Below are 14,179 nucleotides of genomic sequence, written 5' to 3'. Positions count from 1 at the left end.
CCTTACGTCCTCCTACACCTGTCTTTGTCTTTTGAAGACACGAAGAACACCGTTTGATTCTGCAATCAATCCACATAAACGTACTTAACCGTGATCAATAGGTCATCTTAACATGTAGGCTAGTAGCCTAGGCTTTGATTTGACTCATTGATGAGTTTTCAGCCTTTCGGACTATGTCGCGTTATGAAACATAAGACTACCGGATAGTAGCATATTCCAATGAATTGAAACGGTGTGGATGTTGTTCCAAGGAACATGGAAACTGGCGCCCAACTTCATGGGACTGGTTTATTCTGAGTTGCTGACCATAAAACGTCACCTTCACTTTTGGTTAAGGGCTACATACAGTAAGCGCAAAAGCCTTGGCTCTAGACAGTAACGCACATAAACGTCAGTTGAGGTGAGAGGAAATTGAGACGATTAAAGACAAAAGCGCACGCCAGGGGTGACCATTCACAGGAAAGACAAGATAAAAGGTTGTAATGTTGAGGTGACCATGTATTCTCTCCCTCTTTCTCAATTCAATTCAAAGGGCTTTATTGGCATGGGAAACATATGTTTACATTGCCAAAGCAAGTGAAATAAACATCCGGGAAATTAACAGTAAACATTACACTCACAAAAGTATCAAAGGTATAGAGACATTACACATATCATATTATGGCTATTTACAGTGTTGTAACAATGTGCAAATAGTTTACGTGCAAAAAGGAAAATAGATAATCATAAATATGGGTTGTATTTACAATGATTGTTTTTCACTGGTTGCTCTTGTCTTGTGGCAACAGGTCACACATCTTGCTGCTGTGGTGGCACACTGTGGTGTTTCACCTAATAGATGTGGGAGTTTATCAGAATTGGATTTGTTTTTGAATTATTTGTGGTCATACATTTGACAGGAGGTTAGGAAGTGCAGCTCAGTTTCCTCCTCATTTTGTGGGCAGTGTGCACATAGCCTGTCTTCTCTTGAGAGCCAGTTCTGTCTACAGCAGCCTCTCTCAATAGCAAGGCTATGCTCACTGAGTCTGTACATAGTCAAAGCTTTCCTTAATTTTGGGTCAGTCATAGTGGTCAGGTACTCTGACACTATGTACTCTAGGGCCAAATAGCATTCCAATCTGCTCTGTTTTTTGGTTAATTCTTTCCAATGTGTCAAGTAATTCTCTTTTTGTTTTCTCATGATTTGGTTGGGTGTAATTGTGTGGCTGTCCTGGGCCTCTGTGGGGTCTGTTTGTGAACAGAGCTCCATGACCAGCTTGCTTAGGGGACTCTTCTTCAGGTTAATCTCTCTATAGGTGTATCATCCTAATTCTGCTCTGCATGCATTATTTGGTGTTGTACACAGAGGATGCTTCTGTAGAATTCAGCATGCAGTCTCAATTTGGTGTTTGTCCAATATTGTGAATTGTTGGTTGGTGAGCGGACCCCAGACCTCACAACCACAAAGAGGTTCTATAACTGATTCAAGTATTTTTTTGCCAGATCCTAATTGGGGTGTGAAAATGTATGTTCCTTTTGATGGCGTAGAAGCCCCTTCTTGCATCATTCACAGCTTTGTGGAAGTTACCTGTCGTGCTGATGTTTAGGCCAAGGTATGTATAGTTTTTTGTGTGGTCTAGGGCAACACTGTCTTGATGGAATTTGTGGTCCTGGCAACTGGACCTTATTTTTGTGTTACTGAGATTCATTGTCAGGGCCCACATGAACACTCTCTCTTTCTCACACACACGCATTGGTGGCACCTTAATTGGGGAGGATGGGCTGGAACGGAATGGTAATAAATGCATCGAACACATGACCATACCATTTGCTCCGTTCCAGCCATTATTATGAGCCATCCTCTCCTCAGCAGCCTCCACTGACACACATAGGCGTCATGCCTGTAGGGGACATGTGACCCCTCAGATTTGTTCTGTTAATAATAATGTTGTTTCTCTGTAATACTACTAGCCACCTAGGAATTTTATGAAGCTTTAGCTAGCCCAGATAGGTTACCAATCTCCAAACCTCAGAACCAGCTACCAAGAACCCATTTCAGTCCATCAGTCAAGTTAGAGTAGCTAGCTTGTCTAACCATCTTAGCTGGCATGCCTGCTGGTAAGTTTGGTAGACTTTAGAAAAGCAAGCAATTACTAAATGTATTGAATAAGACTCACATTCTTTCAATCTTTTATCCAGATTGTAACATAATGCAGAGAAGCATATTTAGTTACAGAGAGCTCAAGAGGTATGCTTAGATACGCACAAAAATCTTTTTAATTTTTTTAAATTTTTTTTTACAAAGAATTAAGCATAATGATTATGGCAAAAAAAAATGCAGTTTCAGGTGTTTGAAAAATTATAAATTCGCCAACTTCCTGGCCCCTTCCGGACCACTCCCAAGCCATCTTCAGATACTTTGTGCCCCCTCAGATTTTTAGGGGTGCATGACCCCTCTGCACACACTTTTGGTTCTCTCTCCCTCTCTGTGTGGGAAAAGGACATGTGGAGAGGCCAACTCAATAAATTGTTCTTACCTTCAGTAGGCCTACTAAACAATGGGACAAAGAAGGGCAGAGACATTTCGTTTGATGATGACAGCGATAGGATCTTGGTGTGCATTTTAGTCTGAAATTCATCTTTTGTTTGAGATTACCTAAGTAGTACAGTGGCAAGGAGGCCCCATATTCCAAATTACATGTGTTGGTACCATCTTCCTATTGACACACCATACAATACCCCAACCACCCCCCCATCGAGACAACCCTCACCTCCTCCCACTCTCTCACCTCTGGGCCCCTAGTTCACACAGACCCTCAGTCTCCAGACATCATTTGTACGCATATGATAAGTGCCCCTATTCTTTTATCATCTAGTCGAGTGCCTTACCCTCTAACCCAAGTTCTCATTCCCTTCCCTCTGGCCAAGCTATTTTGGAACTTACTGTTACTACAATGAAACACAACACACACAAAGTAATGTTTAAATATAAATTTGTATTTACATCAATATTAACATCAAGAAACAAGTAAGAAAAAATGGAACAGTAATTTACATCCTGAAATTATGACCGTATATATCCCCACCCCCCATGTGTTATTTTATCCCCCCCCTCTTTCCATTTAAATCAAAGGGTAGATACATCAAGAGGAATCTTTTTTTTTTTTAAGCAAAAGCACAGAAAACAGTTATTTTGAATATTCAGTAGGCAAATCTTTTTTTTAATATACTTCAAGACTGAAACAAAAAAAAAATTAACTCTAGGCTATTCCATGATGTAATGAAGTTTCCATAAAACAGCTTAAAGACATTCTCCATTGTGTTAAAAGATAAGATAGCCAACTTCAGCATTGAAGCCATTGTAAATAGTTTAGAGTCCATGGGATAGTCTCTTATCGCCACACGGTCTAGTCTTCTAGTGCCACTAAAATATCTTCTTTTCTGAGTGGTCAATCTCACGAAAGAACTGTTTCCAGCACCACAACTTTGAACTGGCCATACATAAGAGATTCAAATCAAGAAAAACAAACAACAACAATTACAAACAAGATTAAAATCACTTCAGCAGAATCAGACCCATGTTAACTCTATGTTATGTATGAATGGGAATACACACACACAAAGAAAAACAGATTATATGTAGGGTGTAGGGTACAGCAGAGAAATTCACACACCAGTAGAGTACTTGCACCATCTACAACCGGTTTCTAAGCACTGCAGAATGACAAAACAAAAATCTTTGGATTGAGCATTTCTTAAAAGATTTCTCACAAAGCTTCACAGACAATACTACAATGTAAATGCAAAATCAAGGTTCAACATAAAACCATGTAAAATGTCCCAAAATAACCTTCAAACCAGACAGAGAGAGGGAGGGAATCCAAATAACCCTCTAGTGTACAGCCTCCCTATATATGAGCTGACTCTTCCTATTGAAAAAGCGAAGCCACAAATATAACTAACCGCAGTGATCAAGACTGTAACTAAAAAGCCCACATACAGTAAAAACTGTCCACAAACCACCATCTGTGCCCAACGGAAGGGGAGAAAACTAGAAAAGCAGTCTTGATATTGTAATGGCTCTGTGTTGGCTACAATAGCATACCTGTGAGCACATAGTCGCTGTTAAATAGCCTGGCCAATTATAGAGTATGGAATTATAAGGAATGGAACTATTTTTTATTTAAACTTTATGTAACTAGGTAAGTCAGTTAAGAAAAACTCTTATTTACAATGACGGCCTACCCGGCCAGACCCGGACGACACTGGACCAATTGTGCGCCGCCCTATTCACAACCGGATGTGACACAGCCTGGATTTGAACCAGGTACTGCAGTGACGCCTTTTGCACTGAGATGCAGTGTCTTAGACCACTGTGCCACTCGGGAGCCTGAGTACTAGAGCCATCATAGGGCCTTATCTAAAAATATCAATCCACACACTGGTAAGAAACATGGACCCTCATAAGTCTAACACAATCACATGAAACCTCTTTTAGGCAATGTGTGTGTTTGATTGCTCTTTTTTAAAAATGAACAGAAAATGACAGGATCACACAAGCATCTCTAAATATACACAATGTCTTTGAAAAAGAGAAATGTATGATCTATAGATCACAAATAAAAAAAAAAGTGTTTTCTGAGAGAACAAAAGTGGCAGTTGTAGCTTTCTGAGAAAAATCGAGCCAAAGTATTTCAGTATTGATCAAAGAAATAGCCCCTTGCTTTTCGCCCATGGTTGAAGTATTGAAAATAAAAGCTGTTTTGACCTACGACATAAGAAAATTATACTTTAAATATCGAGCCTGACAATCTGTGCAAAAACAGTATGTGACCTACAAAAGCATATATATATATATATATATATATATATATATATATATATATATATATATATATATATATATATATATATAATACATTTGAAGCGTATATACAATTTATATTCACAGACAAAAAAAAAAAAAAATCCAAACGAGACGAGTTGCATCCTAATACTGGAGTACCATCGCTTTGACTTTGAGTAAATGATGCTTCACTTTGCCCTCACAGGAGAACCAAGGGAAAAGATTATTGCTAGAAATCTGCATAAACATACACTAAAATCAGGGAAACCCTTTCTTTCACAGTGTGTGGATTACTTTAGGAATTAACTCATTCAATAACTGGAAAAAATAAGTGTTCCATGAGGTAACCAAGAACGTAAATCTTACGAATTCCTCCTTAAAAATACAATATACTCATTGTTTTTTTTCTCCTTTCTTCAAATGATCATTTATGAATAGTTGTATAAATATGAGGTTAATTGTGCCCTCTGAAATAGGTCAGCACATTTTAAGGATCTACTTTAATAATCAGAACCTTTTAAATCCCCTAACCTCCCCATAATCAACACACTGCAGAAGAAAGTGTTCTATAAAATCTGTGCTTGCTGCCTTTCAATTGGTTAACCATTTAGAATAATGATCGTCACGGTAATCCATTTCCAATCAAAATAGTCCCCGTCCTCCGACACACACAAAAGCAAAACCAGATTTTCTGTTATGCGTTCATTCTTGGGTAAAGGCCTCTATGACCAAGAAATATTTCCACAATCCTTTTGACGACAGCCTTTCCGTAAAGTGCAATCACAGCCAACTAGTATTTCCTTCTGTCGTACCTTAACCCAGTCTCCTGCAGGACCACTGTGTATGTATACTGACTCTCAATGACTTACTTCTGAGTTCTTCATTGACTATAGGCCTGCTCATCAGTATAGTCATTTAGCTTATAGAGGTAGAAGTTGCCCATGACCACAGATCTAGGATCAGGGTCCCTAATCTTAACTATTAAGGGGATGTGAAAATAGCTGACCCTGTGTCAGTGATTACAAGCAACTCCCACCGTCTCCAGCAATGGGACTACATCATATGTATTAGAGTGGATTCAGAGACCAGGATGGGATGCAACGCCTGCATACACAGTGGTCCTTCAGGACCAGAACTAGGAAATACTCTCTTCCTCCAGTGTTCCGAAGCAGAGAGAGAATTCCCATGCCCAGGGGTGAACACAGCATGACGTTAGTTACATCCCACGAGAGGATGTCTTCTCATGTCTGTCCGTCCGTGTCTGTCAGAGCCAGATCATTATTAGCTGTGTGTCCCCCCAGCTTCAGTCTGTTTGGTCCAGCAAGTGGCGTGTGTCCAGTACAGAGACATAGAACCCAGAGAGGTCTAATGAAACCACATCACTAAAGACTGATGGAGGAATGAAACAGTTGTGTATCTGTCAGTTTGTGTGTGTGTGTGTGTGTGTCACAGTGCGTCTCTGCTTTACATACATTACTGTTTTTGAGTGTGTGTGTGTGTGTGTTGGTGGGTCATGGCGTGTCTCATGTAAGTGCATGTAGAATAGAGTGTGTCCTCGGTCTTGTTTTGTGAGACTGTCCTTGAGTTCAGAGGAACAGCACCCCCCAGCTGGTGGGAGTAGAATACCACTCACACGTACGCGCACGTTTGGTCTGGTACACACTGAGCACTGCACTCCTCTCTCTGAAAGGGATCACACTGTTTCTGTTCCACCACGCGCCTCGGTCTCAGGTTCAGCAATATTTCTGTAAGGAACAGAGGTAATGGGGTTAGTTGTGTAGACATCGAGTGTGTGTGTGTCTCTGCGTGTGTACATAAATATTGACAACACTCACACATGCTTCCTGTATGTTCATGCACACACCCACACGCAATCTATAAACAGCTATGTACCTGATCAGACCCCATCGGCATACGTCCCATCACCATGGGGTTCATCCCCATCTGTCCCCCCATCTGGCCCATATGGCCCCCTCCTCCGTTGGCAGGCATGCCCCCATTTATCATAATGCCCCCGTATTGCCCCGGGTTACCCTGTTGGGCAAACTGCTGCTGACCCGGGTTACCCTGTTGGGCAAACTGCTGCTGCCCCGGGTTACCCTGTTGGGCAAACTGCTGCTGCCCCGGGTTACCCTGTTGGGCAAACTGCTGCTGCCCCGGGTTACCCTGTTGGGCAAACTGCTGCTGGGGGTACGTACTGGAGAGACAGGGAGGGAAGGAGGTGGGTTAGTTAGTTCACTGGTTGTTCTAGGTTATTTCTCTCTAACTCCCTCTCTGTCACACACCTGTTGCGGGCCATGCCTCCCTGCGGCCAGCCCTTCATCTCGGCACCCTGGTACATGGGTCCGCCCTGGGGATGCTGCTGCATCATGGGATTCTGAGGACCCAAGCGGCCTGACATCATAGTGTTGGGGGGGCTGCCGCCCGCAGGGCCGAACGACGGGTCACCCTGCTGGGTCATACCTGAAGGAACATGTTACATGAGCTATAGCTTGGGAACACACACCACCCACACACACTCCCATGTCCCACTGCAAGTACAAAAACTCACCACTAGAGAGCAGCAACACCCTGTGGCCCTTCAGGTCAAACCAACCCAAACTCACCGTAGTTTCCCCCGTAGCCAAACTGCTGGGGGCCCGGCTGGCCCATGTTGGGGCCTCCCATGGGGGTGTCCATGCCGGCGGGGGCAGTGACGTTGGGAGGGGGGCTGAACCCCCCAGCGGCGGCCGCTGCCGCCTGCTGCTGTTGCTGCTGCATTAGCATCATCATCCTCTGTCTCCTCATCTGCATGGTCACCATCTCCCTGCTACGCTGGGCCATCATCTGGGCATTCAGGAAGCCAGGCTGGGGACAGCGAAGGACTGTAGTGAGTGTGTGTGTGTGTATTTAGAGTTCTGGCTATGTGTAATGTACAACAAGGAAAGGTTAGGCATAAGTGGCTCCCAAGTGCTAGGTTGTGTGTGTGTGTGTGTGTGTGTGTGTATATATATGTGGAGGAGAGGTGAGTGCCTACCTGTCCCCCCATGCCAGGCTGCATGCCAGGCCTCATGCCAGGGTTGCCCGCTCCAGGGTTCTCCATCTTCATGGCCATCCCCTGCCGAGTCTGACTCATAAACTGAGGGAGGAAATAAGAACCTGTCAACATGAAGTCCTGTGTGCGTTTATCTGTGTGTGTGTGTGTGTGTGTGTGTGTGTATGTCTCTAACCTGTTGGCCCTGTAATCTCTGTTGCAGCTGGAGTCTCATGGGTTTGGTGGCGCTCATCATCCTGGGTCTCATCATGTTGGCGCGAGGGTGACCCATACCCCCCATCCCCGGGAAGCTGCCCCCCTGGCCCATCTGGGAGAGCATGGGGCCAAAGCTCCCCTGTTGGAGCTGGCCCTGCATGGGGCTCCCCCCGTAGGCTGACTGCATGGCCATGGAGGGGGGGCCGGGGTAGCCCTGGCCGTACAGAGCCTTCTGCTCCAGCACCATGGAGGGGTCCTGGCCGGGGAAGGGCTCACCGTGCTGCTCTGGACCCTGGCCCTGGCTGACCAAGTCGGGGATGCCCAGGGCCCGGTCGATCTCCTCCAGGGCGATGCCGTCCGTGTTGTTGAGCAGAGAGTCCAGCTGGTCCAGCAGCGCCCGCTCGTCACTCTGGCCCTCGCTGGTGGTGGGCGGAGCAAGGAGCTCGTCCAGGGCGTTCCCAAACTGACGCCTGAAACACACCCAGGGAACCGTTAAAAGTATGACAGGATAAAATTGGCTGCCAATTGTCCTGGTATAAATCATATATTAGAACAAATGTTACTATGGGAGAACAGTTTACCTGTTGTGGTTGCCCTCCATGCCCATCACACTGTCAGGCCAGGAGGGAGACTGGTTAGGCTGGCCCTGCTGACTGAACGGACTCATCCCCATCCCCATCTCACCAGAACATCCTGCACGCACACACACACACACACACACACACACACACCACATATTAACCAGATACTCCATCGCTCAGAATCAATTACTACGGATTACAGACACACATGCACACACAGACAGATACACGGAGATTATACCCGACCATGTTTATTTGATGGATTAACGCACACACACGTACCCAAGTCCATCAGCTGTTGCTGCAGCATGGATCTAGTGCCAGGAACACTGTTGGACCTGCCCACCATGGGACCTCCCATCATGCCTTTGGAGTTGTAGTCCATGCCAGGGCGGATCATAGAAGGGTGACCGGCTGAGCCCACGGGGCTGGCGCTGGAGCGGGGCATTCCCCAATCCCCTGACCCCCCCATGGGAGAGCGCTGGGGGACCCCCATACCCCTGTTCATCGGCCCTGGGGACACACAAAACACACACATCTAGATGAGATTTTTCTTACCAAGCATCAATGGCACTGACTGAAACACAGACCTAGGTAGTGGGGTGGGGGGCAAGACAGAGAACACAAATGACAGAGCCAGAAAGAAAGAGTAAAATAACTAAACAAGTTACTTGTTCCAACGCCTCGCGGACACACACCCATGTTCCCTGGGTATCCGTCTGGGCTGCTCAACATATTCTCCTGTTTGATGAGCATGGGGCGCCTCCCCGCCCCTCCCGGACCGCCGGGGGGCTTGGCGTCCACTGACATGGCCCTCTGAAAGGGCCCTCGTTGGCCAGGGGCCATCCCCGGACTCCCTGAACACACACAGAGGGACACAACAGATAGAACAGGTACATAACCATAGCCTGGTGTCCAGACTCTCGGTGTGGAAGTTACTTTGCGAAAAAGGGCTAAAACATTTCTTTTTTTAATGTTTGTGTGTGTGTTGCTTAATGTGGCCGGTCCTACCTTGCAGGTTGTCATCCAGGCAACCCTGGGCCTTGTTCCCTCCTTCATTAGCCCCTCCTCCTCCCTGCTCGGGGTAGAACTCAGAGCCAGAACCTCTCAGACCTCCCAGGATGGACTCCAGGTTCTCCAACTGGTGAAAAGATAGATACACGTGTATCAGCAACAGCACAGTATCACACTCAGACGTACACAACCTACGGAGGTTCAGCACTTCTGAGCAATGAAAATGTTCACACTGAAGGCCAATGTCGCCCAATCAATATCTTACTTATCAGTAGGTATACTCATGTCATTTTAATAATCTACCAGCAAGGTAACGATCTGATCCCCACACTGTGGTTACCTCATCAGGCGGCTCTGACTTGATCTTGCTTTCTGGATGTTCAGGGGTGGGTCCAGGGCCTCTGGATGGGGGACTGGCAGTGGCTCCTGGGGGGCCCTTTCCTTCCAGCTCCTCAGGCTTGGGCTTCACGTCCACGGGCTCTTTAGTGTCGTCCTTGTTGAGGAGGTAGTGGAGGAGCGCGTGAGTCTTCTCCTTCTTGGGGCTGTGCTGCTCCTGCTTGGGCTCAGTCACTCCTCCTGCTCCTCCTCCTCCCCCAGCCCCTGTCTCGCCTGGGACCTCCTGGCCCCCCAGGGTCACCTTCCCAGTGGCCTCGGCTGTGATCTTGGCCACCTCGTCGGGCGTGTTGCTGTTCTGCAGCAGCTTGTGGAGGATCTTGTGCTTCTCCTGCAGCGACGCCGTGTAGTGGGCCGAGGCCAGAGCATTGGCCAGAGCAGCTCCACCTGGGACGGACACCGGGCCCTGAATGGTGGAGGCCGAGGAAGAGGAGGAGACTCCGGTAGAGGAAGGGCTGGTCATGCCTCCTGTGAGGTCCTTAGTGTCGGACCCTGCTGGGGTGTTGCTGCTGCCTGGTGGGGGCGGTATAGAGGGCAAGGCCGGACCACTTCCCCCTAACCCCAGCTCCTCAGTGGGGGAGGTCAGCAGCTGAAGCAGCTTCTTATGGCCCTTACTGTCTGGGACTCTCCGGGTGGGTTCTGAGCTGGCCACCCCAGCTTCGCTGGTCCCCTCTCCAGGCTCCTTGCTGCCTGCCGTGGCCTGGCTGTCCAACCTGTCTCCGCAGCTCTCTGCCTGGGTGTGTGGGTGGTGGTGGTGGTGGTGGTGGAGGGGGTGGTGGTGCTCGCCGGGCCCAGGAGGGCTTTTGGAGCCGTCAGTGCCTGGTTTGGCCGGCTGGCTTGGCTGGGAGGACTGAGAGGAGGAGTGGACGCTGGGGGAGCTGTCTGGTTTGTGGGCCGGGGAGGGGGAGGCGAGGGTCGAAGGGAGAGAGCTCCCGACCCCCTCGCTGATGGCCTGGAGGGCGTTGAGGGAGCTGCTGGAAAAGGAGGTGCCACCTCCTCCCGCACCTCCTCCTCCATGAGGGCCAATGGGGGAGTGCATGCCTGGGAAAGAAACAAAATACACTGTTAGAAACTGTACTATAACTTCTACAAAAAAATATCTAAAACCTAAAATGGATTATCTTGTGTTTTATGAAGCACAGCAAAACTGTGCAAATGTATAGTGATTGACATACCTCCAGGAGAGAACTGACTGGCGCCCATCTTGGGGCTGCCTCGATTTCGGGGGGACATCAGGAACCCCTGCTGGGGGCCACTCATCCGGGGGCTCCCCAAGGGGCTGCTCATACCCCCAAGTCCGTAACCCCCACTGCTCTGGAAGGGGTGCTGCTGTGGGTGCTGGGGATGCTGCATGCCTGGGTGGTTGCCTGGACCCGGGTGGTTCATCTGATGACCCATCTGATTCATTTGGTTCATCTGGCCCATATGGTTTATTTGATTCATCTGATTCATCTGCATCATTCTGTTGCCCATGCCTCCACCGCCACCCCCACCTCCATTTCCTCCGTACATTGAGCCCCCTCCCATCTGTCCCATGTGGCTCTGTTCATTCATGGGCCCATAGCCCCGGTTCATACCCCCCATCCCCATCCCTGCGCCAGGGGGCATGTTCATCTGGGCGTTGGGGTTGGGGCCCCCCATGCCCTGCTGCCTCATAGCCCCAGGCATCATGCCCCCAGTCTGGGCAGAGCGATAGCCATTCTGCTCCCTGGAAGAGAGGACGAGGAGGAGAGAAGAAACAGGAGGAGAAAAGAGCATGGGAGGCTTGTGCGGTTATCATGACATCCTTGGCACTTTACTCTTGTAAACACAGATCAAGTCTAGCAAAGGAGTCTCTTGAAGAGTCCGAAGATGGAACTGAAGGGCGTAAAAACTGAAAAAAATATTCACAATGAGAATGAGGCGTTCTCTAATTCATTACTCAACCCTGTAAACTTTACTTCTAAGAGACTTAAGTGGCTGTCAAGCACAATGATTCAACATTTTCATTTTCCTGAAAAATGTACAAACCCACTAGGAGGCCTTTAAGGCCTCCTCCACTGTCTGGAGCATCCGTATAAACAGTCAGATCTATCTGCTAAGCTCAGAGAGGATATTGTGGATATCAGCTACCTCAGCTGTGTGTGTGTGTGTGTGTGTGTACCTCTGTAGCAGGTGGGTGGAGATGAAGCCCTGGGGTTCATTGCTCATGGGGTGGCGGTACAGCTTGCTCTTGGTCTGGGCCGTGACAGGGGTGCCGTCTGACAGGGAGAAGCGGTACAGGGGGGTCTCAGCGTGACCCTGCAGGAAGGCTGGGGGGTGGGGGGGGGGCAAGGACGAGGGGGCAAATACAATGGGTTCAGATGAAGATATGGAAGTGAAATATATATCAAAGATGAGGTATAGGGTCGGTGGTATCCTGACATAAAGGGCTCTTAGTGATGCTATTCATGTGTGTTTTAAGACAGGTGTGTGTGTGTGTGTGTGTGTGTGTGTGTGACTCCGCATGTAACAGATGTGTGTATTGGTACAGGTGTGTGTGTGTGGCGTACCCTCGTGGTAGTGGCGTTTGTGGGACCAGGGCTGTCCGTCGCTGTGCTGTAGGAACATCTGGATACAGCGCCTCAGCAGATCCTCCCAGCCGGGACGCATCGACGCACGCAGAGAGTTCTGGTCTATCTGGATCAGCTTACCTGGACGGGGAGAAGAGGAGACGAGATGGACATGGTTGAACGTGGATAATACACACCTATTGAAGGATATTGTACACATTTCTGGACACACAAGGCCCTATGAAATCAAATGATACAACCAGGTTTGCGGGATAAGTAATAAACCTCAGCGACGCTGCTGTCAGTCTCACCTGTGAGCTCGTGTCGGGTGTTGAAGCTCTCTGTTCTCTCCACAGCAGTCACACGACGGGCCACACAGATCATACACGACTGCAGGTCTGAGGAGAATGGGAAATAACTACTTAACCTACACATACACAGACATTCATTCTGGGATCGGGCCAAATGTTATATACTGTGTGTGTGTGTGTGCGCGCGATTGTGTGGTGTGTGTGTGTCGGTGTATGCGTCCGTGTGTGCGCCCGTGTGTCTGTACCTTCGCCGTCTTCGATCATGGCCTTGGGCTGGGTCAGGGCGAAGCATTGCATGGTCTCGTAGTGCGGTCCTCCATGCCCCTCCTCTACAGGCCCGTGGGTGTTGCCAAACTTGACCAGCATGCGGCAGGTGAAGGTGTGGCTCTTCTGCCGGGGCGCCTCCCCCCCCCAGGACACCCCATTCACTGAGGAGGAGAGAAGACACCTCACTATACATGTAGTACATTCAAATATATAGTCAATTCAAATGCATACGCCGTATTAAAATAAACATATAACTGCCAAAATAATGTAAATGCTTGAGTAAATGAGGGATACAAAAGTATATTGAAGTTAGGCGCTTCCACACAGGTGTGGTTCCGGAGCTAATTAAGTAATTAACATCCCATCATGCTTAGGGTCATGTACTAAAATGCTGGGCAAGCCATTATTTTGGCTACCATGCCTATGCCCCAATAGGATGACAATGCCGCCATCACAGGGCATCACAGAGTGGTCACCAAATGGTTTGATGAGCATGAAAACGATGTAAACCATCTGCCATGGCCGTCTCAGTCACCAGATCTCAACCCAATTGAACACTTATGGGAGATTCTGGGACGGCACCTGAGACAGCGTTTTCCACCACCATCAACAAAACACCAAATGATGGAATTTCTAATGGAAGAATGGTGTCACATCCCTCCAATTGAGTTCCGGACACTTGTAAAATCTATGCCAAGGTGCATTGAAGCTGTTCTGGCTGTTGGAGGCACAACGCCCTATTAAGACACTTTATGTTGGTGTTTCCTTTACTTTGGCAGTTACCTGTACATGTACAAACAACCATGGATAGAGAGAGCCCCACACTAATGTATACTGACAAACACTGTGTGTGTCCGGTATACACACAAACATATTTAGTCAAGAGTCACAAATGACATGAGAAAACAGGCTTATCCAGAGTGACTGGCATATAACAAAGACACCCAAGCTGGAGATGAACATGAACATCAAGAAAGATGCATGTTTGAATCTTTTAAATCATGCCATTTCAAATATCCGGACACACA

The 14,179-nt window shown here is 47.7% G+C and overlaps 1 protein-coding gene across 5 annotated transcripts in view; it reads right to left on the bottom strand.

Moving 5' to 3' along the window:
* Positions 1-5,224: 5,224 nt before the first annotated feature.
* LOC115166170 (nuclear receptor coactivator 3) overlaps positions 5,225-14,179 on the bottom strand; it is a 123,175-nt gene continuing 114,220 nt past the window's right edge. For 4 of the 5 annotated variants that reach the window (XM_029719924.1, XM_029719926.1, XM_029719925.1 and 1 more), the window contains 16 exons: positions 13,130-13,312; positions 12,885-12,971; positions 12,574-12,714; positions 12,186-12,333; positions 11,218-11,750; positions 9,990-11,083; positions 9,647-9,776; positions 9,307-9,492; positions 8,918-9,148; positions 8,636-8,747; positions 8,035-8,524; positions 7,842-7,943; positions 7,432-7,672; positions 7,111-7,288; positions 6,719-7,022; positions 5,225-6,570 (listed from right to left, as the gene is read on the bottom strand). In XM_029719924.1, the coding sequence (XP_029575784.1) occupies positions 6,559-6,570; positions 6,719-7,022; positions 7,111-7,288; positions 7,432-7,672; positions 7,842-7,943; positions 8,035-8,524; positions 8,636-8,747; positions 8,918-9,148; positions 9,307-9,492; positions 9,647-9,776; positions 9,990-11,083; positions 11,218-11,750; positions 12,186-12,333; positions 12,574-12,714; positions 12,885-12,971; positions 13,130-13,312 (4,172 nt within the window). In that variant the 3' untranslated portion in view covers positions 5,225-6,558. The remainder of the gene's footprint in view (positions 6,571-6,718; positions 7,023-7,110; positions 7,289-7,431; positions 7,673-7,841; positions 7,944-8,034; positions 8,525-8,635; positions 8,748-8,917; positions 9,149-9,306; positions 9,493-9,646; positions 9,777-9,989; positions 11,084-11,217; positions 11,751-12,185; positions 12,334-12,573; positions 12,715-12,884; positions 12,972-13,129; positions 13,313-14,179) is intronic. The other variant, XM_029719928.1, reaches the window with a different exon arrangement.

This window comes from Salmo trutta, chromosome 28, assembly GCF_901001165.1.
Source record: "Salmo trutta chromosome 28, fSalTru1.1, whole genome shotgun sequence".
In the NCBI taxonomy this organism is placed as follows: domain Eukaryota; kingdom Metazoa; phylum Chordata; class Actinopteri; order Salmoniformes; family Salmonidae; genus Salmo; species Salmo trutta.
The sequence above is the reverse complement of the archived record's forward strand: the minus strand, read 5'-3'. Positions and strand labels throughout refer to the sequence as shown.